Source organism: Scyliorhinus torazame, chromosome 5 (genome assembly GCF_047496885.1).
Source record: "Scyliorhinus torazame isolate Kashiwa2021f chromosome 5, sScyTor2.1, whole genome shotgun sequence".
NCBI lineage: Eukaryota > Metazoa > Chordata > Chondrichthyes > Carcharhiniformes > Scyliorhinidae > Scyliorhinus > Scyliorhinus torazame.
Genome location: NC_092711.1, coordinates 172808388 through 172835865, shown reverse-complemented (window position 1 = coordinate 172835865; position 27478 = coordinate 172808388). Strand labels below are relative to the sequence as shown.

The window sequence follows — 27478 nt, the reverse complement described above, 5'->3', positions numbered from 1 at the left end:
GTTGTTTCCCCACCCCCTGCACATCAGCAGACAAGGTTTCCAGGCAACCGGCTGACGCTTCCGGCCAGAGCGAGAAGCCGCTCGGTGTTCTCCATCTCCACCTGCGCATGTCCAAGGGAGACAGGGAACTGCGCAGCGCAGAGGAGAGCCCACCCTCTGACCTTCCTGCTCAGGTGTTCGCCAATGAGAAACTGGGAGGACCGGAAAGACTCTGGTCCTTAAGCCAATCAGAGCGCGGGTTTTGTGTGAATGACAATTGAGCTTCACACGGACTGAAACTGCCTGCTGTCTCCAACATCTGTGAGTAAAACACTTTCTTTTCTCCCCCTTTCCATTTCTTTTCTCCCCCTTTCCATTTCTTTTCTCATTCTCACCTTCAATTGGTCACTTGCAGCAACTGAAGGGAAAGGAAGTGAATCCAGGGAGGGTGCAGACTCTGCAAAGCTTGGCCCAGGTCTCTCTCTCTTAAAGACATTTACACCCTTTGCTCCCTCAGCTTCACACATTTATTTGTCTGGCTAAAAGGATGGTCTCTTTCCTCACGTTCACAATTAAAGGGCTGGTTTCCCAGAGATGGCTGACCATTAAGGGAACAGCAAATTAATATCAGATCAAGAAATGTCCAGTGTTGTTATATGGTACAGATTAGATACATTATTTATGGTTGTGTAAAGTACATTGATTATTATTTCTAGTTTTGTAATCTGTAGCTACGTTATATAATTCCAGTCATCTCTTCCCTCAGAGTGTTGTTAATCTCTGGAATTATTTTCCCACAGGAACCAGTGGAGTCTGGGTTCATTGAATATATTCAAGGAAATTGGACAGAAATATTTTTTGGAATTTAAAGTGCCCAGTCTTTTTTTTTTTCAATTGAGGGCCTCTCTCTCTTGGACATGTGCAGTTCCGGTCATCCGCTCGCCCGTGCGGTGGATAGAGCAGTTTCTTCAGCACGGGGGAATTGTGGGAGCTGCGGCCACCATTACTTCTCCAGAGCCCAGTCTCCAACCTCCTGGGACTGGGATGAAAAGTGAAGGGGTGGACATTGACCCCAACATGACAAGGTACATGTGGCTAGTAATTGGTTTTGATTGTGACACCTCCCCCCCACCCCCCTCACCAAAACATCTTTTTTTAAATTTAAAGTACCCAAATAATGTTTTTTCCAATTAAGGGCCAATTTAGTATGGCCAATCCACTTACCCTGCACATCTTTGGGTTGTGGAAATAAGACCCACGCAGACACGGGGATTTTGTGTAAACTCCACACAGATCGAACCTGGGTCCTCGGCGCTGTGAAACTAGATAGATTTCTGATTGATGAGAGAGTTGAGGGTCACGGGGAACAGGTAGGAAAATGGACTGAAAAGTTAAGATGAGGAGTGAATTCTTCACTTGAGGATGTGGTGAAGCTTTGGAATTCTCTACTCCAGAGGACTGTGGAGCCTCAGTCATCAAATATTTTCCAGATTGAGATTGATAGGTTGAGAGATGTTGAAGTCACCAAGGGATATGGGGGATAATGTGGGGAAATGGTGCTGAGCTAAATCGGCGATTGGGCTCAATACAGGGTTGAGCCAAAGTTCAGTGGGTCAAATGGCCGACTGCAGCTCATATTTGTTATGGTCGCTGTGTCCAGGACAGGAAACCGTGAACATGAATCTGTCAATCAGCCTGAATCAGTACCTTCAGGAGAATTGGGTGAATATTAGATACAGCCGAGTGAGAATGGAGGGAGAGTGTGTGGGATGCAGATTTACGGCATGTGGGGAATGAGTGGAAAGAATGTTGCATAGGAACCAGAATTGTCTGTTCTGAGTTTCTATCCTGTACAGACAGTGATAACTTTTGTAAATTGTTTTTACAGGATATTAGAAGAGGAGTAATTACAGACAGAAATCTCAAACATCACCTCTTGATCTGACAGTCACTTGATCCCTTGGAGAACACCCACCCGAGTGAGAATGTTCCAGTGCACTGACTATGGAAAGAGCTTTAATCAGTTACACAGCCTGAAAAAACACCGCACTATTCACAGCGGCGGGGGAAGACTGTACAAATGTTCTCTGTGTGGGTAAGGCTTCAATTGTCTGACCTAGGGAGACACAAGGAGACCCAAAACATGGAGAAACAGTGGAAATGCTGGGACTGTGGGAATGGATTCAAAGCACCATCTGCACTGGAAGCTCATTGGCGCATTCACACTGGGAGGCACCATTCAGCTGCTCTGTGTGGGAAAGGATTCAGTCAGTCATTTACCCTGCAAACACACCAGAGGGTTCACACTGGGGAGAGGCCATTGAACTTTTCACAGTGTGCGAAGGGATTCACTCAATTATCCAGCCTGCAGAGGCACAAGTGGGTTCACACTGGGGAGAGGCCGTTCATCTGCTCTCAGTGTGGGAAGGGATTCTGTGAATCATCCACACTGCGGTGACACCAGGGAGTTCACACTGGGGAGAAGACATTCAGCTGCTCTGAGTGTGGGAAGGGATTCAATCAATTATCTACCTTGACGTCCCACCTGCGAGTTCACACTGGGGAGAGACCGTTCACCTGCTCTCAGTGTGGGAAGGGATTCACTCAATCATCCAGCCTGAAGTCACACCAATGAGTTCACACTGAGGAGAAGTCATTCACCTGCTCTCAGTGTGGGAACGGATTCAGTGTTTCCTCATACCTGCTGAGACACCAACAAGTTCACAATTGATTCCAGGGGTTGGATTCTGCTGTTATTGTTTCTGCTTCAATTACATCCAGGACTGCATTTTGTTCATTCTGACACTTGGTGAAGAGGGAGGGTTGGAGGGTTTCTTTCTGCTGGACTTGGCAGTCTCATGACTTTGCCTCCAGTGGGCTTCAGTAACAAGAAAAATTAAAGATTCCATTAGGTCAAAGGAAGAGGCTCATTGATAGATTACAGATTTATTGCTTTATTGGTACCTTTAAGAATTGGTGCAGTAAAATTCTTAAATTCAGTTTCTAGAATTGAATAAATTAGGAAGCCTCAGCTGAGAATTTGAAACCAATAAGGGGTTAGACCATTGATAAGAATTTCTTTAAGAATAAAGTTTCATGACTAAAGTTTGTTCTGTTTTCATGCTTTAAGAAATTCTGAACCATCTATTCATTTCCTAATATTTTTTAATGTTTTTGTTTAACTCTCTTTATTATGTTTTGATGTTTTATTTGATGTGCCTTCTTCACTTCCGCCTGGGGTGGGATGTAAACCGCCGTGATGATGGTAGAAGTGAACTCCATGGAAGGTAGTTTGGATGGCACTTCACAGTCGGGTATTCCAGGTCCGGGGAGCAGTAGTTCGCCAGGATCGCCACATCCTAGCAGCAGGAGGAGTTGATGAGAAGACAAATCTCTCCACCCATTCCAGGTTCAGTCCTGGATGTGATTAACAGCAGGAATAACAGCAGAATCTAACCATCATCACTTGTGAACCCTTTGGTGTCTCAGCATGTTGGACGACTGAGTGAATCCCTCCCCACAGTGAGAGGTGAATGGCTTCTTTCCAGTGTGAACTCACTGGTGTCTCCGCAATGTGGATGATGTTTGAAACCTCTTTGTGCAGGGAGAGCAGCTGAACGGTCTCTCCTCAGTGTGAATGCGCTGGTCTGACATCAGTACCCGAGAGCTTTTAAACCCACTCCCATAGTCAGAGCATTTAAAGGGTCTCTCATTGGTGTGAGTGACATTGTGGTTCAGCAAGTGATGACCGAGTGAATCTTTTCCCAGTCGGAGAGGTGAACTATCTCTCCCCGGTGTGGCCTCGCTCGTGTTTCATCAGGTTGGATGAGGTTCTAAAGCTCTTTGTGCAGTGAGAGCAGCTGAACGGTCTCTCCTCAGAGTGAACGCGCTGGTGGGACATCAGTCGCTGTGAGCTTTTGAAACCCCTCCAGCAGTCAGAGCATTTAAAGGGCCTGCTCTTGGTGTGAGTGACATGGTGTTTCAGCAGGCTGGATAATTGAGTGAAACCCATATCACACACAGTGCAGATGAATGGCCTCTCCCCGGTGTGAACTCGTTCGTGTCTCCGCAGGCTGCCAATGTCAGTGAATCCCTTTTCACACTGAGAGCAGGTGAAAGGTCTCTCTCCAGTGTGAATGCGTTCGTGTCTCCACAGGCTGCCACTATCAGTGAATCCCTTTTCACACTGAGAGCAGGTGAAAGGCCTCTCTCCAGTGTGAACTCGTTCATGTCTCCGCAGGTTGCTAATGTTAGTGAATCCCTTTTCACACTGAGAGCAGGTGAAAGGTCTCTCTCCAGTGTGAATGCGTTCGTGTCTCCACAGGCTGCCACTATCAGTGAATCCCTTTTCACACTGAGAGCAGGTGAAAGGCCTCTCTCCAGTGTGAACTCGTTCATGTCTCCGCAGGTTGCTAATGTTAGTGAATCCCTTTTCACACTGAGAGCAGGTGAAAGGCCTCTCTCCAGTGTGAACACTCTGGTGGCTCTGCAGTCTGGATAACTGAGTGAATCCCTTCCCACAGTCAGAGCAGGTGAACGGCCTCTCCCCAGTGTGAACTCGTTCGTGTCTCCGCAGGTTGCCAATCTGAGTGAATCTCTTTTCACACTGAGAGCAGGTGAAAGGCCTTTCTCCAGTGTGAACTCTCTGGTGGCTCTGCAGTCTGGATAACTGAGTGAATCCCTTCCCACAGTCAGAGCAGGTGAACGGCTTCTCTCCAGTGTGACTGCATTGATGCCTTTCCAGCCCATACGGGCCTTTGAATCCCTTCCCACAATCCTCACATTTCCATGGTCTCTCCATGGTCCGGGTGATCTCACCGCGTTGGACGATCAGTTGAAGCCTCATCCACACACAGAACACCTATACAGTCTCTCCCTGATGTGAACGGTGTAGTATTTTTTCAGGCTGTGTCATTGGTTAAAGCTCTTTCCACAGTCAGTGCTCTGTAATAGTCTCACACGGGTGTGTGTGTGTGTCTCAGTGCTTTTCCAGACACACTGATGTTTAAAATATCTTGAAGCAGACAGAATAGACAAACATTTCTCCTTCTAGATTCAAAGGCCGATGATCTTCAGTTCCCAAGAATTGAGTGACTCAGTCAGTTCTTGACATGATATTTAGTTTGAGATATCGGCCTGAAACTCCTCTCGTTCTAACTTCCTGCAAACAGAAATAGTAATCGTTGTCAGTGCAGGATAGAAATTCAGAACAGACAATTCTAGATAATATCGAACATTCTTTCCTCTCTCTTTCCCTGAAATGCTCTAAATTTCAATCCCACACACTCTCCCTCCATTCTCACTCTGCTGTATCTAATATTCACCCTCCCAATTCTCCTGAAGGCGCTGATTCAGGCTGATTCACAGATCCGAGCTTCCTGTCCTGGACACAGAGACCTGAAAATCTTCATGCAGGCTGCCAGACAGATATATGTCTATATTACTGGATGAAAAATGTGTGTAATAAACAGACTGTATTCACTTACTTTCCCTCCCAATTTTCCTGAAGGTGCTGATCAACAAATCTAAACTCACTAAAACCTGCACAAGAGTAGAGAATCTCCATACAATTACATTTACTGATTAGAGATAGGGAAATTCTGAGGAAGAATTTTATTTAGTCATGGAGTGGTCATGACAGGGAACTCACTGCCCACAAGGGTTGTGGAAGTCCAGTTGATCAATAATTTAAAATAAAATAGGATGGTCACTTGAAGAAAATAAACTTGCAGGGGAACAGGGATATCGAGGGGGAATGGGACTGACTGGATTGCTGTACAGAGAGTCAGCATTGACTTGAGTTCCCAAATGGATTCTGTCAGTGCTGCAATGACTGTATGACTGGAAATATATAATGTAGGTACAGTACTATATTACAAAAATAGAAATAATAATACATGTATTTTATTACAGAACCAATAATATATATAATACATACCACATAACAACACTAGACATATCTCTGTCTGATAGTAAATTTTTAAAAATTAATTTACAGGATGTGGACAATGCTGGTCAGGCCAGCATTTATTGCCCATCCCCAGTTGCCCTTCCGAAGTAGTGGTGAGCTGCCTTCTTGAACTGCTGCAGTCCTTGAGGTGTTGGTACATCCCGTGCTGTTTTTTTTTAATTTGTTTTTTATAAATTTAAAGTACCCAATTCATTTTTTCCAATTGAGGGGCAATTTAGTGAGGCCAATCCACCTACCCTGCACATCTTTGGGTTGTGGGGGTGAAACCCATGCAAACACGGGGAGAGTGTGCAAACTACAGACGGACAGTGACCCAGAGCCTGGATCGAACCTGGGACCTCGGCGCCGTGAGGCAGCAGCGCTAACCACTGCTCCACCATGCTGCCCTCCATCCCCTGTGTTGTTAAGGAGGGAGTTCCAAGATGTTGCCCCAGGGACAGTGAAGGAATGGCAATATATTTCCAAGTAAGGGTGGTGTGTAACTTGGAAGTGAACCTCCAGGTGGTGAGGTTCCCAGGTATCTGCTGCTCTTGTCCTTCTAGATGGTAGTGGTTGTGGATTTGGAAGGTGCTGTCTGAGGAACCTTTAGGAGTTACCGCAGTGTATCTTGGAAATGGTATACACGGCTGCTAATATTTGTCGGTGGTGGAAGGTTTGAATGTGGAAGGTTTGATGTTGGTTGTGGCGGGTTTCAGCGATGGGAATGCCACTGAATGTCAAGGGGTGGTGGTTAGATCCTCTCTTGTCGGAAATGGTCATTGCCTTGCACTTGTGTAGCACGAATGTAACTTGCCACTTATCTGCCCAAGTCTGGATATTGTCCAGGTCTTACTAAATTTCGACATGGACTGCTTCATTATCTGAGGAGTTGAGAATGGTGCTAAACATTGTGCAGTCATCCGCAAACATCACCACTTCTCATCTTATGATGGGAGATAATTAATGAAGCAGCTGAAGATGGTTGGGCCTAGGATACTGCCCTGAGGAACTCCTGCAGTGATGTCCTGGAGCTGAGATGATTGACCTCCAATCACCGCAACCATCTTCCTTTGTGCCAGGTATGACTCCAACCAGTGGAGAGTTATCCCCTGAATCCCATTGACTCCAGTTTAGCTGGGGCTCCTTGATGCTATACTCAGTCAAATGCTGCCTTCATGACAAGGGTAGTCACTCTCACCTCACTTCTGGCATTCAGCTCTTACGTCCAAGTTTGAACCAAGGCTGTAATGAGGTCAGGAGCTGAGTGACCCTGGCAGAACCCAAACTGAGCGTCCAGGAGCAGGTTATTGTAGAATAAGTGCCACTTAATAGGACATTTGATGACTCCTTCCATCACTATGCTGATGATGGAGAGTATTCCGACAGGGAAGTAATTGGCTGGGTTGGATTTGGCCTGTTTACTGGCCCCTTTAATGTCAGCCATCTCCTGGAGAAACCAGCCCTTTAATTGTGAACATTGGGAAAGAGACCATCCTTTTAGCCAGACAAATAAATGTGTCAAGCTGAGGGAGGAAAGGATGTCAATGTCTTTAAGAGTGAGAGAGAGAGACCTGGGCCAACCTTTCCAGAGTCTGTACCCTCCCTGGATTCACTTCCTTTCCATTCAGTTGCTGCAAGTTACCAATTGACGGTCAGAATGAGAAAAGAAAGTGTTTTACTCACAGATGTTGGTGACAGGAGTCTGTGTGAAGCTCCAGCTCATTCAGGGTTGGAGGAACAACAGCTTTGTTCGGCAAAAACCTCCATGTCCGGCTTCCGCATTGAGACAATGGGAGAGCTCTGATTGGTGGAGAGGCAGAATCTTTCCGGTCCTCCAGGTCTTCCCATTGGTCAACACCTGAGCGGGCAGGTCAGCGGAAGTAAGCATCCTTGCGCATGCGCCGCGTCCCCTCTCCCTGAGACATGCGCAGTACCGGGTCAGGGGAGGGGAAATCACCGACGGCCGGAACTGTCAGCCGGTTCCCTGGAAACCGTCTCGAGAATGTGTTGGGGGAAGAGGGAACAGAGGATGGGGGCGGGGGATCGCGTGTGCGCGCGCTGGCGTGTGCGCGCTCATGCAATGACGTCACCGCGGAGTGGATTGATTCCTATTGGCTGATTTAGAGGATGAGCCCCTTTGTGATGTCACACTGTTGAGGTTGATCAATGGTTTTCAGACTAAAAGTTCCTCCTCTGGGCAACATCACCCCCACAACCCAAAGATGTGCGGAGTAGGTGGATTGGTCACACTAAATTACCCCTTAATTGAAAAAAAAATAATTGGGTACTCTAAATGTATTTATTTTTTTTAAATTAAAACTTTTGAATTTGCTACCGCTTACCGTAAGACTATGTATGACCTCTCGTTCTGGAATGCCCCACAAGAGGCAGCAGCCGCTCCAAGTCTACTTTATCTTTCCATTTCTTTCCTCATTCTGAGGGGACAGTGGTGACTTGCAGCAGCTGAAGAGAAAGGAAGTGAATCCAGTCTGTATGTTGCACACATTTTGAGTTCAGTAACATAGACATATTTCTGTCTGGCAGCCTGCATGGAGATTTTCAGGCCTCTCCAAAACGGGAAGCAGGGATCTGTCAGTCAGCCTGAATCAGCACCTTTAGAGAATTAGGAGGATGAATATTACATACAACAGACTGAGAATGGAGGGAGAGTGTGTTGGATGGAAACTAGAATTGCCTGATCTCAATTTCCATTTGTAAATTCCTTTTACAGGATATTAGATGAAGATTTGCAGAAAAAAACCTAACGCCACTTCAGGATTTGGAAGAGTCACTTGGTTTATCAGGACCTGAATATCATCAGGAGAACCATCACTGCAAAATACACTTCTGGGGTTAAGGATTGCCAATCAGGCAAAGGAACAGAATGGAAGTAAACACAGGAACGAAGAATCACATTGGGCTGGTTCCAGGAGAATTGAGTGACAACTTCAGCGACAAAACCATGGAGTGTGATTTTTGATTGTCTTAAAAGTAAAAGGGCAACATTCTATTTGTAGTTTAAGGGATACGCTCCCTATAAAAATAGTGTTTAGGCATTGTTGCTTCTAGTTTGTTGCAGTAAAAGTCATAAAACCTGAAGTTTTTGTCTTATGACTCATTATTTGTTCACTGGGTTTAGAATTTATCTTTCAAAATTCCTGATCTTTTCAACCATCTTACACAGTTGGTCTTGAGTCACAAGTTTCAACTTCCCATTTAAGCCTCAGGCAACTTGCTGTCTCTCTGTTGCTCATGTCAATGACAGCCCAGTAACAGAGCTGAAGGCTGGAGATGCTGTGACCGCTTGTCGGAGCTGGAATCAGTAGAAAGAAGAACCATAGTTTCTGGTTGAACTTTGTGTTAGCTGTCCGACCATGATACAATAGCTAACCAGGTAATATGTTGTGATGAGTGTTTAGAAACAGACCCTGGGTAGACAAGTTCATTGAAGCTGTGGACTTGTCAGCGAAACTAGGCGTCCAACAGCCACAGAGACCTCTAATATTGGACACTGGGTTTAATCCTGTTCTGTATTAAACAGACATATTTGATACTGGGTGATTGTGATATAGTTAATCTGACCCTTTATTCATTCAATTCCAAAAGTGAATAACATTGATTCAAGTACAGTGACTACCTTGCCAATCTGTCAATAAAGTGATGTCAGTTAATGCAGATCTGTGTCTGAACTGAATTCCATTACTTATTCATGTTACTGACTCGACTGTCTCTCTCTTCTCTCCCCTCTCTCTCTGCTGCCTCTCAGTCTCTGGTGCTCCTCTCTCTCTCTGGTGTCTCTCACTCCCTCTGCTTCCTCTCTCTCCCTCTGTCTCTCTCAGCTGCCACTCACTCTCTTCGGTGCTTAGGAAGGCAGGTGGGATAGTTTCCTTTGGTAGCCGAGGGCTGAGATTATAAGAACAGGGAGAATGTGCTGGAACTGCATCAACCACCAGTTAGACCACAGCCATATTACAGGAAGAATGTGATCACACGAGAGAGACTGCAGAGGAGATTTATTTATTTATTTATTTAAATTTAGAGTACCCAATTACTTTTTTCCAATTAAGGGGTAATTTATTGTGGCCAATCAACCTACCCTGCACAACCTTGTGTTGTGGGGGCGAAACCCACGTAAACACGGGAAGAATGTGCAAACTCCACACGGACAGTGACCCAGAGTCGAGATCGAACCTGGGGACCTCATGCTGCCAGTTGCAGAGGAGATTTATGATGATGTTACCAGGGATGGAGAATTTTAACTTTGAGGAAATATTGGATGTCCCCAGTGTGAATTCGCCGGTGTATAGTGAGTTGCTCCGATCGCATGAATCTCGTCCCACAGTGAGAGCACCTGAATGGTCTCTCATCAGTGTGAACAAGCTGATGGGATATCAGTTCCCTGGACGTTTTATAGAATTTCCCACAGTTTAGACATTTGAAAGGTCTGTCTTTAATAATAATCATCTCTGTTGTCTCAAGTAAGCTCACATTAACATTGCAATGAAGTGAAAAGCCCCGAGTCGCCACATTCTGCCGTCTGTTCGGGTACACGGAGGGAGAATTCAGAATGTCCAAATTACCCAACAGCTCGTTAGATAGACTCGGTCAGTTCTCACTGGAACAACAGAGGTTGAGAGGCGAGCTGATAGAGGTTTACAAGATTATGAGTGGTATGGACAGAGTGGATAGTCAGGTGCTCTTTCCTAGGGTAGGAGAGTCAAGTACTCGGGGACATGGGTTTAAAGTGTGCGGGGGAAAGTTCAGAACAGATGTGCAAAGCAGGTTTTTTACACGGTGGGAAATATATGGAACATGCTGCCTGGGGAGGTGGTGGGAGCAGGTATGGTAGCGGCATTTAAGGGACATCTAGATAAATATATGAATAGGGTGGGAGTGGAAGGATATGGACTTCAGAAGTGCAGATGGTTTTAGTTTAGGCAGTTATCATGGTCGGCGTAGGCTTGGAGGACCGAAGGGTCTGTTCCTGTGCTGCATTCTATGTTCTTTTTAAATTTAGAGTACCCAATTCATCTTTTCCAATTAAGGGGCAATTTAGCATGTTCAATCCAACTACCCTGCACATCTTTTGCGTTGTGGGGGTGACATCCATGCAAACACGGGGCGAATGTGCAAACTCCACACGGACAGTGACCCAGAGCTGGGATTGAACCTGGGACCTCGGTGCCGTGAGACTGCAGTGCTACCACTGCGCCACCGTGCTGCTCTTGTATTGTTCTATGTTCACCTCTTTCGGGACTCATGTGAGGAAACCGGAGCACCCGGAGGAATCCCACGCAGACACGGGGAGAACATGCAGACTCCGCACAGACAGTGACCCAAGTCGGGAATCGAACCTGGGACCCTGGCGCTATGAAGCAACAGTGCTAACCACTGTGCTACTGTACCACCCCAATATGATCCCACTAGTATTTCAGCAAGGCGGATGACTGCAGGAATCCCTTCCCACAATCAGATGAATGGCCTCTCCCCAGTGTGAATCCGCTGGTGGACAGTGAGTTGAGATGATCGCCTGAACCCAGTCCCACAGCGAGAGAACCTGAACGGTCTCTCATCAGTGTGAATGTGTTGATGGGACATCAGCTCCCAGGAGCCTTCATAACATTTCACATATCTGGGCATTTAAAATGTCTCCCATCAGTGTGAACATGTTGATGGTACATCCGTTTTCCAGAGCTTTTAAAGCACTTCACACAGTGCAGACATTTGAAAGGTATTTTGTCAGTGTGAACTTGCTGGTGTCTCAGCAGGGTGGATCTCTGAGTGAATCCCTTCCCACACTCAGTGCAGGCAGATGGTCTCTCCCCGGTGTGAACTCGCTGCTGTTTCAGTCGCTTGGATGAATCAATGAATCCTTTTCCACACACAAACCAGGTGAACAGGTTCTCCCAGTGTGAACCCGCTGTTGTGTCAGCAAGTTTGATGACCAAGTAGATCCCTTCCCACACACGGAGCAGATGAATGGTCTCTCCCCAGTGTGAGTGCGTCGATGAGTTTCCAGCTCAGACGGTAAACCAAATGCCGCCTCACATTCCCCACATTTCCACGGTTCCGCGCGAGTGTGATTGCGCTTGTGTCTTGACAGGCCAGAAGATTGGCTGAAACCTCGTCCACACACACAACACATCTATGGTTTCTCTCCACTGTGAATGGTGTTTTTTCCTTCCATGTGAATCGATGGAATTCCCTGCCCAGTGAAGCAGTTGAGGCTTCTCCATTAAATGTTTTCAAGATAAAGATAGATAGTTTTTTGAAGAATAAAAGAATAAAGGGTTATGGTGTTCTGGCGGGAAAGTGGAGCTGAGTCGACAATAGATCAGCCATGATCTCATTGAATGGCAGAGCAGGCTCAAAGGTCCAGATGGCCTACTCCTGCTTCCAGTTCTTATGTTCTTATATTATGTTCAAAACCTGCTGATATTCAGTAAGGATAACTTAAGCGACTCCGTCAGATCCTGATGTGATGTTTCCCGAATGCAAACCTTCCCCTTCCAATATCCTGTGAAATCAGTTTAGACAGAAAAAAGGAGTGAGAGAAAATCCAGAAAAACACAATGGTGGATTGTGAAATTGAGCTGAAATCTGGTCATTTGTGAGGCCGGCACTAGGAAAAGGTGACCTTGAAAACTGCTAGATGTTCACAAAGGAACAACTGATTCACTGATGTAGTTCAGGGAAGGGAACCTTCCACAGGTCTGGGCCAGAAACGTTTCAGGCCTCTGTGGGGGGAGGAGAGTGAGAAAAGATTGAGAACAGAGGCGGAGAAGGAGAGGGGATTTATATTTCCAAAATCTGAGATTCAGGCTACTAGACTAGAAGGGCTTGAGGTTCATAAGGAGGAGGTGTTAACAATTCTGGAAAGGGTGAAAATAGATAAGTCCCCTGGGCCAGATGGGATTTATCCTAGGATTCTTTGGGAAGCTAGGGAGGAGATTGCTGAGTCTTTGGCTTTGATCTTTAAGTCACCTTTGTCAATAGGAATAGTGCCAGAAGACTGGAGGATAGCAAATGTTGTCCCCCGCCGGTTGCGGCGATGACTAGCTAAGCCGCACGTTTCGGCGGCTCCAGCTCCAACGGACCTTCAGGCTCTTTTAAGAGCCCCAACGGGAAATTTTCGCGCGACGAAACCCGGTGTGGGGTGAGTGAATAGGGAGTCGTCCCCCCCAACGAAAGAGGAAAATATCGGCGGCGGCGGCTGCAGCGCGAGGAATCCTCAATGAGAGGGACAGAAAGGGAGGAGACACAAGATGGCGGCGGAGAAAGCCCAGGCGGCATGGGGGCCCGAGCAAGATGAATTCTTGAGACGGTGTGTGGAGCTACTAAAGAGGGAGGTGCTGACCCCGATGCTACAGACAATTGAGGGGCTCAAGGAGGCACAAAGGACCCAGGAGACAGAGCTCCGCGTGGTGGAGCAGAAGGTGACGGATAACGAGGACGAGATCCTGGGCCTGGCGGTCAAAACACAGACGCACGAGGCGCTCCACAAAAAGTGCATTGAAAGGATTGAGGCCCTAGAAAACAGAGCGCGAAGGAAGAACCTTCGGATACTGGGTCTCCCTGACATCCAGGAAAGCGAATGAACAAAGAGACAAAGGGATCTCTGCAAATCAATTCAAATGGTATCAAGTTTCACATACTCGACGCCCATAGGTCATCCTATATCCCTCCTGACCTGTTTGATCTATTCTGATTGGCTCACTTCCAATCCCTTCCTCTGGCCCCTATTACTCAGCATCCTTTTCTCCTGCTTTGGTGGACACACCTCTTCCTGCTTTTCCATGCGGTCTGAAATCCTTTGTCTGTGAACTCACCAGAATTAGACTGGCCTACCTCTACATTACATTAATTAATATCTCTAAAGTAACTATTTTATATCACATTCGTCATTCCCTCCTTTTATCATTCCATGATAACCGAACTACCCAATCCATAGCTACGGTTCCTCATCTAAAAAGATCCGTCGCTGCATTTCCAATTCCTGGCTTAGCCCCCCCTCATCTGCTGCACCCTCATGGATTTTAACAGTTAAGATTTTAGGGGCGTTGATCTGTTCCAGTGCACCCCGCATTCTACCCAACACACATTTAAGGATAGCTAGGCCCACAAAGATGCAGACGATAGCCACCACTAAATACATGGCCATATTTATCAACCAGTCCTTCCAACCTCCAAATCCCCAGTTACCCCAAGAGCCAGGATCCTGCATTCCGTCCAGGTGATCCCGTATATGATCCATAAATTTAGTGATGTTAGCGGTCAAGTCCTGAACTCCCAGGATACACTTGCCCTGCACTATGGCGCATACCCCACCCTCATGGGCCAGAAGATAGTCAAGAGCATACCGGTGCTGCATTGCAAACAACCGTAGCTGAGACAATTCCTTGGTTATTGCCCCGAGGGCTCCCAAGGTTTCATTTCCCAAGATGGTAAGGCCACAAATAAAATAATTCCTTTCGCTGACAGCCAAGGAACCCCCCACACCTCCCAGTGTCAAGACGCTCAGAATCCCCCACCCGGCTGAGTGGCCCCGGTTGGGTGCGAGAACCTGAGGTTTTTTCCAGTTCTCGCAAAATTCAGCAGAGACTGCCCGGCGTGCTAACTGATTATGCAGCTGCCACGCCGAAGGGCAGGGGACTGTGGTAGGGACTAGAGTCCCTATAGCAATTTGGCGGGGAAATGGGGGTGACAAAACGTTGGTCGCTGTGCCATTAAATAAAAAGTAGTATCCTTGCTCCGTGTGCAGGCTAGCATCACAATCAGTATATTGGTTGCGTAAGGATCCCCCAGTAGCCCAGTTTATCCAGCTTTGAAATGCCCATTTGGGCCGCCTAGCAATGCGGAAAGCCCTAGTCCCAACAGTGATATGAGAGACATTCGCCCAGCCACAAAGGAGCTGGAGGCCGGCGTTCAATGGAACGCAAGTGGTGTTGTAACAAATACATTGGCCAGACGCCTGGGTGATATGGCACCTCCTGTCCGTACAGGTGGGGAACAGACATGTTATATTCGTTTCCACCTCTACCAGCAAACAGCCGTATCCTTCACTGCGGAAACAATTCTCGTACGACCGGGAATCCCTATTGGGAGTGAAGTGGCTAGGTATGTACGCCCTCCACCGTTGCAGCCTATCATACTGTGAATGGGAATTATCCCGAGGAAGGGGAAGGCAAATAGCCGGTGGTGCTGAACCCGGATCGTAAGGAAGAGTGACTTGCTCAGACAGTGGCTCGGAATGCTGACAATGAACCACCGTTTGGGGAGTGCCCCAAAGCGGTGAAACAGAAAATAACCTAGACACCGCTGCGGGGTTCGGGTAGCAGACAACCCGTCCCTGGCCATACAAGCGGTGGTAAATCTGGTAAAAGAGATTCATACTACCCGGGTTTTCCTCAGTTTGGCCTTTAACTAACTTAAGTGTATCTCCCGGTAACCTACGTTCTAGCTGTACTTCCCTTCTCACACGCCCCGTCCTCTCTCTAGTCCCTCTCTCTTTCTCATAGCCTCTTCCTACGCTTTATTGCACCAATCTTAACACATCCAAAATCAAATTTACATGTATTCCAAAAACAAGGCAATGTCCATATAATATTCCCTTCCCATCGCCGGGACCGGTGCAATTGCTTCATGAGTCCTGCATTCTCCTTAACTTTGACGACCTTCCATGAGTCGATACCATGTCCTCGTATAGGGGGGCAGCGAAGAACATCACCTTTGCATAGGTGATGTATCCTTGTAGATTGGTTGGGGTTACAAACATAGATAATATTCCCCTTTTCCATGTCCATCGCCAGTAACACTCCAAGCGAGGTGAGGCCAAATATCACACAGGCGGTGCGTAGCCACCCCATCATGCTCCACACCTGTAAAATAGCACTGGAGAAGGGAGGCAGGTTAATCTGTCCAAGAAAATGAGGCCCGTTATCAGAACTCAACTGAGCTGGTCTACTGTACCGGGGAATGATTTCCCGCATCAAGACTTTAACCACAGTAGCAGCTTTATTATCGATAGTCGGATACGCCTCGACCCATCTGCTGAACACATCCACAATGACCAAAACATATTTATAACATTGACACCTTTCCAACTCAATGTAATCCATTTGGAGCGTCTCAAAGGGACCACTGGGCAACGGGGTTTGCCCCATCCCACAAGGGATACCTTTTCCGGTGTTATATTGCTGACAAATCAAACACCGATTACTGATGCTCTGGGCCAACCCCTGCACCAAGTGTCCAGCAAAAAATCACTAGTCCCTCGAGCCCCACAATGAGTTGCAAAGTGTACACATTCAATGACCCATAAAGCCAGTACATCAGACATACAAGTCTGATGTGCTGGCGTGGTCCATAAAGAGGAAACAGAATCATATGTACAACCTAACCGTTTCCATATTTGTTTATCACTCTCAGGAGCGTCCTCCTGTAACCTTATGACGTCTTGGATGGTTGGCATTGACTTGTCAGAAGCAGACATATTAATAGTAGATCGTTTAGTCTGACTTAACATTTTAGGCACCATCACTTGTTGAATTTGCGTGGCTGTCCGCGCTGCACAATCTGCTCGTTCATTACCAACGTCAACTGGGGTTGTACCATTTGTGTGGGCAGCGCATTTAATAACGGAAATCTGCGCGGGCATAAGGAGGGCCTGCAGTAAGTCATTAACTAAACCCCGGTGGGATATTTGATCACACATAATCATGTCAGGTTGTTCTGACGAAATGTCACTCAAATCGCCCCTTATTGTGGTAGTTTCCTGAATCAAGGCTAAACAGTCGTGGCCAGGTGCGTCTTCATGGACAGGGGGACCACGAAGAAAACAGGCTGGATTGATAGTGGTACAGTGGTTAAATGTCAGACGTGGATTGTTCAAAAGGTATACCTCATACCTATTCTGACGAGCTGCGGTAAGATGCTGAGTCTGCAGTTGCCCCAATAGTGCGATGACCGAGTGGGAGCTATACACCGTAATATCCTGTTGGAGGGTGAGAGCATGTAACGGCTATGCGATGGCATTGATTGAACGTAAATCCTGTACTAATCGGTACTGGTCTGGTTTGGCTGGTTTAGGCATAGCAAGTATGGGGGTGTTACATTCTGATTGGCAAGGGACCACAATACCCTGTTGCAACAGCTCTTGAATTAATTTGTCTATTGACAGAGCAGCTTGGGATTTCAGGGGGTATTGCCGAATGGAAGGTAGCTTTACATGATCCTTAATCATTACCTTTATAGGTGTAACATTTGTCTTTCCCACTTGTGATGGGTATTCCGCCCAGACCTGTGGATTGACATATTCCAACACATCATGTCCCCAGTGATGCTGCAGTCGAGTGTTCGTTGTTTCAGGGACCTCAAAATATTTTATGGTAGTGCCGTCCGGCATGACTTGAAGTGCGTACTTCTGTTGGATCCAAATGATCCACTGCCCTCCTTACCATTTGCCCCAGATCCCTGGCATGGTACTGGTCGTGGACCTGACGTGTAATATGAGGGCTTACCGAAGCTGACTGTGGCCATAAATGTGGTGGTATTGTAACAAAATCGGCTGTACCTTCTTTTCCCGTGACTGTGGCTGTAATCTTGAGTGGCCATTCGGTCCCAATTAATGGCCGGTATTTGTCCTCCAACTCCCTGTTTTGTCCAGTTCTGTCATAGGCCAGGGTAACGTGATGCAGTGAATGTTCAATGTCTAACGTCCACCACTGGGGGTGATAGAAATATAGCACTGTTGTCTCATCCTCCATGATTTAACCGTTACCCCCTCGTCTCCGCACTCTAGCTGTAGCTGGAAGATACACAGTAAATCTCGGGCCAACAAGTTACAGTCCAATCCAGTAGTCACTACAAACTGATGATCTGCAGACTTATTCTCGTAAGTGACTGTCACAGGTTCAGAAATAGGATACTCACACACCTGTCCTTGGAACCCCGACAATTGCTGCGTGTGGTCGGATAGTGGTAGTCGAAGTTCTGATTGCACAGAAGACATGGCTGCTCCAGTGTCGATTACAAATGAGTGATGTTGATCTCCTATCTGCAGAGAGATAATAGGTTCCCTGTCCGATTGGAGAGTCCTTATGACTAAATTAGCTAGTCAATCCTGTGTTGGGAAAGGGTTTTCCTGGAAGAAGTCAGTGTATCTCACCTGTCCTCCCCTTGGTGGGTACCCCCTCCTTTGGGTCGGGTAATCTCCTTCTCCTGCCTGTCTTTTAAAGGGGCATTCCTGTTGCCAGTGATCTGCACGGCCGCAATTATAACATGCATTGCTCCCTCTATATCTGCCCCGTCCTCGTCTCCCAGTAGACCAATGGCCCCTCAGAGGGGGCGGCGGTTGTAAAGCTGTTGATGCATACGGTGGGCCATAAAAAGGAGCTGAGGGTCCCTTTGGGTGGGTTTGGTATCTTCCTAATCGGCAACTGTCTCCGAATCTCACCAGGGGGCACTCTAGCTATTTCCTCTGGTTCTTCGACATCTCTCCCTGTCACTAGAGGGAGTTCTTTCTCTTCAAAATCATCTGTTGCAGCTTCCTTTGTTCTACAAACCTTGCGGTTTCACCTTAGTTTGGAGGGACTTAGGTGGTATACTTAATTGTTTCTGGTGAAGATCAAGCCCTTCTCTCGCTGTCCGAGATCTGGTTCTAGAGCTAACTGGGCTTGCGAAACAGAGCTCCTCTTTCTCTACTGATCGTGAAGATGGTAAATCAGGACCCATACTATCACCCAAAAGGGCTTGAGTTACTGGCATAATTGGAATCTGGGAGCAGTGACTGGATATCAATTATTATACTCTGTTGGTTCTGGAATTAGTGCAGACAATGTTACAGGTGCAGTCGGAACTTTTAGTGAACATTTTCTAAATTATTGAATTAATCATTTTCTGTCAATTCAAGGCCAGCCATTGAACTACGTAGCTCATCTCTTGTTTGACCCGCGTCTTTCCTGTCTCTACTTGCGCGTTTTTTTGGGGTTTTTTTGGCAAAGCGATTGAAAAGGTTCTAACAGTGTTTTTTTTTTTAAACTTAAAAATGTTTGAAAATTCAAATTGAATTACTGCAACTTGCAAGCTTAGCTCTGATCTCAACTCAGAACTAAATTTACGATTTGCTTAACACAAACTTGTATAACATTTACAACTTAATTAATTCTTTATCTTAACAATTTTTCTTTTAACAAGTTTTTCTTACATTCACAAAAATGTTGGCACAGTCAACTATCATCTCCAGATTTACACTTTTTAAAATGGTGTCCCCACACACACCCATGACCGGACGCCCCATGAAAGGGACAGAATACTTGTTAGGTTTAGACCTGACCAGCCCCGAAGTAACGGCCCTCACATACGAGAAAGCCGTGGAGCAATTAGTTGCTAATGTTAAAACGGCTCAGCTAGCAGCCGCGGTAAAATTGGGCACCAAGAAGAAACAGAGCAAGGCTTGTTTCGACAAGACAGTGCATGCAACGGAGTACGATATCGGACAGCAAGTGATGCTGTCTGTGTATAACCCCAGCACATTCCTGGCACCAAAATACTCGGGTCCATATTCCATTGCGGACAAAGTAAGCCCATCCGTTTACAAAATAAAGTACCCCAATTGTAAGACTGCGTGGTTTCATATCAACCAGTTAAAGGCTTATGGAGCACAGTCGAACCACGCACACCACGTCATGCTTGACGCAGCAGACCACACCCCGCCCACAGCCAACATAACCCGACCAACCCCCACGACATCCAGCCCAGCCACAGACTCGACCCCCGAAATATACACTCCGCCCCGGAACGCCCACAGACTGCAGCAGCAGAGACAGCGACTGGGACTCGGGCGAGAGCCAGAGCACTCCTCCCTACTATCCCCATGCAAACGGACCCACGCCCAGTGACTCCGACTACGATCCAAGCGATCCCATCCTGATCACTTTTCTGAACAAACCCCACCACCGACCACCGAACCACACTGACAACCCCGATTTTGTCCCCACCCAACTAGACACCAATTACTGGAACCGTGACAACACATACCGCCTCGTCCGCAATGACGAGAGCGACCCCAACTCACACCAGGCAGCCCTTTCAGCCCTAATCCACTCCAGAGTTTGGCACCCGGGAGAAGGTGACGACCTCGGGTCTGACTCCCAAACCGCCAACCCCTTTGCGACCCTGTTCGCAACCGAGAACTGAGGTGTCCAGATGACGTTTTAAAGGAACCGCTTGGGAAAAGTGTTGTTCTTTCTGATGGAACCTGCAGAATGTTTTATGTTGTTAGTAAGTTTGTTCAATGTTGTTTGTCCGACAGGAGAATTTTTTTTCCACACGCTTGTTCAGCGGAACTAGCTTATCTGCAGATACTGGTCAAGAGACCACACGCTCGTTCAGAGGAACTAGCTTTTCAGCTGATATTTGTTCGGGTATCAGACGCCCGATTGTAACTGCCCTTCTGGTTCGAACGATAGAACCACTATGGCAGCCCCACCACGATGACTACATTTTTGCCCGTTCTTGTCGGTTGCTCAGGCAGTGGAGAAACGGCGTGAGACCCGCCCTGCCTGGGGACCCCCCCCGCTGGTCAACTACGCTCGGGTAGGAGAGATACGGCATTGGTAGCCGTCCTACCCGGGGACTCCATCCATCTCTTACCCGTCGCGGCCCATACGCACCTCATTTGACATCTTTCATTTCAAAAAGTTTTTTATTTGTTTTAGATAACCTTTAGGTTGCCGCCATATGCTATTTACATCCTGGAACATTTGGATGGTAACTCAGCACTGGTTCATGATTGGGAAGTGTGCCGTGTCCTAAAACTTGTTTTGAAAAAAAAATAAGGGAGTCACACATAGTGACCAATTATAAGGGAATAATTGACACCAAAGGACAGACACACTAGCATCCCATATATTAAACAAAGATAGTTACAGGTACTATGCTTGTTCCTACAGAACTCCAGAAGCTCCAGGATCGGAGAAAATAAAGAGAAGAGAAGAAAGAAAAGGAAAAGAGAACAGCCATGAGGACTTCCTTCATCGTGATCAACACACTACTTTTGGACATTTGGTTGCGCGTGACCGCGAACCCCATGACTTCAAACCTCCCAGCCGTTAATGTTTCACTGCCACGCAGTACCCAGAGCCCAGTCACCAGCGACACTGCATCATCCTGGTGTGCCAGGTTCATAACCTGGTACTCCCTGTCCTATGTGATCGAAGAACTGTTGGCGTTGGCGATACTCTGCTGTGTAGTGCAGACGATGCGCCTACGTAAATGGAGAAGGAGAGCCTACCGCGCTCGAACCCCGGTATATAGGATCAGATCCCCTATGTTCGGTTACGACCAGACCCCCGACCCCCGCGAATGCAATAATAAAGTGCATTCACTTGCGTTTATTGTTGTAATAAATAAAGAAATGTACAAACTTTTTCATAAGCAAAACAATTGTATGATCCTGAGCTTGACTGCCAAGCCAGGAAAGATTATATGGAATGATGTGATTTTGTTGTATGCCTGAGGAAGGTAGGATAATGAAATGTTTAGCGAGTGTAGTGTACTAAGGATAAGTTAGAGGTTCCAAGTTTGTTATTTTGTAATGCATGCCCCTGTCTGACATAGCGCCCTTAGAATTGTTAGTTAAAATTTTTTGTGCATAGCTATGGTCAGAGCAGAGGCCATGTAGGAGGTGTCCCCCCACCCCCCGGTCAGGGAATGGAAAGAAAAAAATGATGTGATCCTTCACGCTTCGCGTTAGGATCACAAGGAGAGAATGTAGCCACTTAAAATGGCTAACTCCCGATTAGAATGGCCAAACCCCGATTTAAAATGGCGAACGGAAGAGGCTGATGGGAAAATCAGCCAACAGGACTCAAACAGACAGCTGCAGGTAAAACAGTGTATTCGCCTCTGGGGAAGCCAGACCGAATCGATACCTGCAACCATCAACATCACAACAACCCAGCCATCTGCATATTAATCAGCCATCCCCAGGAACAATTGCTACAAATTAGCAACACAAAGCCGACCCAGACCTTTCAGCGCCAGCAGGAGCTGACACAAAGGAAGGTAAACATCCACCCCTCGATCAAGGAATCGCTCCAGTATTGGAGAACGTCGAACCAAGTGATTGGGACCAAGTCCAATCACTTGGAACCAGGTACAAGATCTGCCCCAAGAGGCGGGAAGCCCCTGGGGACTATAAGAATAGGGGCCAAGTTCAACTCGACCCTTCGAAACCCTTCTGCAAGATAACGTAAGTTTTACTCCAGCGATCGCTACCAGATAGACACTCCTGACTATCGACCTGTACCAGCTTTTGATTCCCGCAGGCTCAGAACCCATTCAAAAGACCATTCGTTTCCCTGACCTGGTGGGCCATTTCCAAAGTTACGTATTGGCCTGTTAGTTGTAGGAAGTAGTTTAGCAGTAGATTTAATGTATAAGTATTAATTGCTGTATATAATAAATGAGCGTTGATTTAACTCTTACTAAGCGGTGTGTTGGATTATTAATCATTACTCGGACTTGAACCACATGGCGGTATCAGAAAGATACCTGGCGACTCATGAGCAAAGGTGACAGAATAAGAATAAGTAAACTAAGGCTAAAATGAGCAACAGTCGATAGGCCAACGAGAAGAGAGGCCATATTGGATTTGGTACTGGGTAATGAACCAGGACAGGTGTTAGATTTGGAGGTAAGTGAGCACTTTGGTGATAGTGACCACAATTCGATTACGTTTACTTTAGTGATCAAAAGGGATAGGTATATACCGCAGGGCAAGAGTTATATCTGGTGTAAGGCAATTATGATGCTATGAGGCAAGACTTAGGATGGAGAGGAAAACTGCAGGGGATGGACAATGGAAATGTGGAGCTTGTTCAAGGAACAGCTACTGCGTGTCCTTGATAAGTATGTACCTGTCAGGCAAGGAGGAAGTGGTCGCGCAAGGGAACCGTGGTTTACTAAAGCAGTCGAAACACTTGCCAAGAGGAAGAAGGAGGCTGATGTAAAGATGAGACGTGAAGGTTCAGTTTGGGCGCTCGAGAGTTACAAATTTGCTCGGAAGGACCTAAAGAGAGAGCTAAGAAGAGCCAGGAGGGAACATGAGAAGTCTTTGGCAGGTAGGATCAAGGATAACCCTAAAGCTTTCTATAGATATGTCAGGAATAAAAGAATGACTAGGGTAAGAGTAGGGCCAGTCAAGGACAGTAGTGGGAAGTTGTGCGTGGAGTCCGAGGAGATAGCAGAGGTGCTAAATGAATATTTTTCGTCAGTATTCACACAGGAAAAAGACAATGTTGTCGAGGAGAAATCTGAGATTCAGGCTACTAGACTAGAAGGGCTTGAGGTTCATAAGGAGGAGGTGTTAGCAATTCTGGAAAGTGCGAAAATAGATAAGTCCCCTGGGCCGGATGGGATTTGTCCTAGGATTCTCTGGGGAGCTAGGGAGGAGATTGCTGAGCCTTTGGCTTTGATCTTTAAGTCATCTTTGTCTACAGGATTAGTGCCAGAAGACTGGAGGATAGCAAATTTTGTCCCCTTGTTCAAGAAGGGGAGGAGGGACAACCCTGGTAACTATAGATCAGTGAGCCTTACTTCTGTTGTGGGCAAAATCTTAGAAAGATTTATAAGAGATAGGATGTATATTCATCTGGAAAGGAATAATTTGATTAGAGATAGTCAACACGGTTTTGTGAAGGGTGGGTCGTGCCTCACAAACCTTATTGAGTTCTTTGAGAAGGTGACCAAACAGGTGGCTGAGGGTAAAGCAGTTGATGTGGTGTATCTGGATTTCAGTAAAGTGTTTGATAAGGTTTCCCACGGTAGGCTACTGCAGAAAATACGGAGGCATGGGATTCAGGATGATTTAGCAGTTTGGATCCGAAATTGGCTCGCTGGAAGAAGACAAAGGGTGGTGGTTGATGGGAAATGTTCAGGCTGGAGTCTAGTTACTAGTGGTGAACCACAAGGATCTGTTTTGGGGCCACTGCTGTTTGTCATTTTTATAAATGACCTGGAGGAGGGCGTAGAAGGATGGGTGAGTAAATTTGCAGATGACACTAAAGTCGGTGGAGTTGTGGACAGTGCAGAAGGATGTTACAAGTTACAGAGGGACATAGATAAGCTGCAGTGCTGGGCTGAGAGGTGCAAATGGAGTTTAATGCAGAAAAGTGTGAGGTGATTCATTTTGGAAGGAATAACAGGAAGACAGAGCACTGGGCTATTGGTAAGATTCTTGGCAGTGTGGATGAGCAGAGAGATCTTGGTGTCCATGTACATAGATCCCTGAAAGTTGCCACCCAGGTTGAGAGGGTTGTTAAGAAGGCGTATGGTGTGTTAGCTTTTATTGGTAGAGGTATTGAGTTTCGGAGCCATGAGGTCATGTTGCAGCTGTACAAAACTCTGGTGTGGCCGCATTTGGTGTACTGCGTGCAATTCTGGTCGCCGCATTATAGGAAGGATGTGGAAGCATTGGAAAGGGTGCAGAGGAGATTTACCAGAATGTTGCCTGGTATGGAGGGAAGATCTTATGAGGAAAGGCTGAGGGACTTGAGGCTGTTTTCGTTAGAGAGAAGAAGGTTAAGAGGTGACTTAATTGAGGCATACAAGATGATCAGAGGATTGGATAGGGTGGACAGTGAGAGCCTTTTTCCTCGGATGGTGATGTCTAGCACGAGGGGACATAGCTTTAAATTGAGGGGAGATAGATATAGGACAGATGTCAGAGGGTTCTTTACTCAGTAGTAAGGGCATGGAATGCCCTGCCTGCAACAGTAGTGGACTCGCCAACACTAAGGACATTCAAATGGTCATTGGATAGACATATGGACGATAAGGGAATAGTGTAGATGGGCTTTAGAGTGGTTTCACAGGTCGGCGCAACATCGAGGACCGAAGGGCCTGTACTGCGCTGTAATGTTCCATGTTCTATGAAATTCTTTGGAGAGTCTTTGGACCTGAGAGAGTTGTGGGGACAGAGTCCTTGTGTATATTTCAGGCTGAGATAGATTTTTGATCAGTGAGGGAACCTAGGATTACAGGGAAAGGGCAGGAAAGTGAACGTGAGAAATGTTGGTTTCAGCCATGATCCAATTGTAAGGTGTTGCAGGCTGGAAAGGCCGAATGGCCTACTCCTGTTCCTATTTCCTCTGGTCTTATTCCCACCTACCCCTGATAAACTTTCACCCCCTTGATTTTCAAGAATCTATCCAGCTCTGCCTTAAAAACATTCACAGACTCTGCTTCCACTGCCCTTCGAGGAAGAGAGTTCCAAAGACTCCCAACCCCCTGAGAAAGAAGTTCTCCTCTGCCTTAAATGGACAAGTTATTGCTTTTGAAGTGACTCCAATTTCTAGATTCTCCCACAAGAGAAAACATCCTTTCCACATCCACCCTGTCAAGGCTCCTCCGCATCTTCTACTGTTCAATCACGTCACCTAAACTCCATCGGACACAAGCCCAGCCTGTCCAATCATTCCTCATAAGACCAGCCTCCAATTCCAGTTATGAGTCCAGTAAACCTTCTCTGAACTGCTTCCAACACATTGACACCATTCCTTAAATGAGAGCAATACTGTACACAGTGCTCCAGATGTGGTCTCACCAATGTCCTGTATAACTGAAGCATAACCTCCCTACTTTTGTATTCAATTCCCCTCACAATAAACGATAACATTCTATTAGCTATCCTAATTACTTGCTGTACCTGTATACTCGCCTTTTGTGATTCATGCTCTTAGACACCCAGATCCCTCTGAATCTCAGAGCTCTGCAATCTCTCACCATTTAGGTAATAAGCCTTTTTGTTCTTCCTGACAAATGGACAATTACACATTTTCCCACATTATTCTCAATTTGCCAGATTTTGTCCCACTCATTTAACATGTACCTTTTTAACCTCCTTATGTCCTCTTCACAATTTACTTTCCTACCTATCTTTGTATCATTGGAACATAGGAGCAGGAGTTGGCCATTCAGCCCATCGAGCCTGCTCCACCATTCAATACGATCATGGCTGATCATCCACTTCAATGCCTTTTTCCCCACACTATCCCCATATCCCTTTGTGTTATTGGTATTTAGAAATCTGTCAGTCTCTGCTTTAAACACACTCAATGACTGAGCGTCCACAGCCCTCTGGGGTAGAGAATTCCAAAGATTCACAACTTGTAGATTTCTTTTTTAAAATATTTTTTATTCTTCTTTTTCACATTTTCTCCCAAATTTACACCCAACAATAAACAATAATCAGTAACGAATGAAATATCAATCCCCATATCAATAACAACGATCCCATCCTCCCACCAAACCCCAGACATTAGCCCGCATGTTAACACATAACAAATGACAAAAAGGAATCAGGAATCACCCATAGTCACCAATAACACACACAGCCCCCCTCCCCCAACCCTCCCAGCCCCCAACCCCACTGATGTTCGATGTGATCCAATTCTCGAAAGTGCACAATGAATGATGCCCATGAATTGTAGACCCCCTCCATCCTTCCCCTCAGTTCAAATTTGACCTTTGCAAGCGTCAAGAATTCCAGCAGGTCCCCCCCCCCCCTTGCCACGCCTGGGTACAGGGTGGAGAGGTTGATCTCCACCCTAACAGAATCCACCTTCGGGCGATCAATGAGGCGAAGGCTACAACATCTGCCTCCGCACCCGTTTCCAACCCCGGCTGGTCCGACACCCGAATATGGCCTCCCGAGGGCCCCGGTCCAGTTTCACTTGCAACAGTTTAGAGATTAGCCTAAACACCTTCCAGTAATCCTCCAGCTTTGGACAGGACCAAACCATATGAACGTGGTTTGCGGGGCCACCCCGCAACGTTCACACACATCTACCCCCTCAAAAAGCTGGCTCATCCTCACCCTTTAAGGTGCGCTCTATACACCACCTTCAGCTGTATCAACCCCAACCTCGCACACAAGGTGGAGGCGTTCACCCTCCGGAACACCTCACACCAGAGCCCCTCCTCCATACCCTCACCCAACTCTTCCTCCCACTTTGCCTTGATCCCTTCTAGCGGCGCCTTCTCCTCCTCCAAAATAGCCCCGTAAACCGACAATACTATCCCCTTCTCCAGTCCCCCTGTCGTCAGCACCTCCTCCAGCAATGTGGAAGCCAGCTCTGCTGGGAAGTTCTGAATCTCCTTGCTGGCAAAGTCTCGAACCTGCATGTATCTAAATATTTCCCCCTGCTCCATCCCATACTTCACTCCCAGCTCCTTCGATCCCGTAAAACGACCCCCAAGAAATAAATCTTTTAGTATCCTAATTCCTTTCTCCTCCCATCTCCGAAAATTTCCATCCCACTTCCCTGGCTCAAATCGATGGTTCCCCCGAATCGGCATTTCCATTGACCTTGCCCCCAACCTGAAGTACTGTCGAAACTGTCTCCAAATTCTCAACAAAGCTATTACTACCGGACTCCCTGTGTATCTCTCCAGGGCCGTCGGGAGTGGCGCTGTCGCTAGCGCCTTCAATCCCGACCCCCTACCCAAACTCTCCTCCATTCTGACCCATTGGGAGTCAATCCCTCT

At 46.7% G+C, this 27478-nt stretch overlaps 1 protein-coding gene and 1 long non-coding RNA gene across 3 annotated transcripts; one reads left to right on the top strand and one right to left on the bottom strand.

Annotated features, from left to right (window-relative positions):
- Positions 1-186: 186 nt before the first annotated feature.
- LOC140422351 (uncharacterized) lies at positions 187-9028 on the top strand. 2 transcript variants are annotated; one of them, XR_011947396.1, is made up of 3 exons: positions 187-300; positions 780-1064; positions 8661-9028. It is a non-coding gene; the product is annotated as an uncharacterized lncRNA (long non-coding RNA). The 2 variants fall into 2 exon arrangements; XR_011947397.1 differs by lacking the exon at positions 8661-9028 and adding an exon at positions 1868-2779.
- LOC140422335 (uncharacterized) lies at positions 2914-7770 on the bottom strand. The gene is made up of 2 exons (XM_072507369.1): positions 7613-7770; positions 2914-5140 (listed from the first exon to the last, which is right to left on the bottom strand). The coding sequence occupies exon 2, from the start codon at positions 4823-4825 to the stop codon at positions 3761-3763; it is 1065 nt and encodes a 354-aa protein (XP_072363470.1). The 5' UTR covers positions 4826-5140; positions 7613-7770; the 3' UTR covers positions 2914-3760.
- Positions 9029-27478: the final 18450 nt, after the last annotated feature.

Coding starts and splice junctions, on each gene's coding strand:
- LOC140422335 (XM_072507369.1), bottom strand. CDS start 4,825: ATGAGGCTTCAACTGATCGTCCAACGCGGTGAGATCACCCGGACCATG.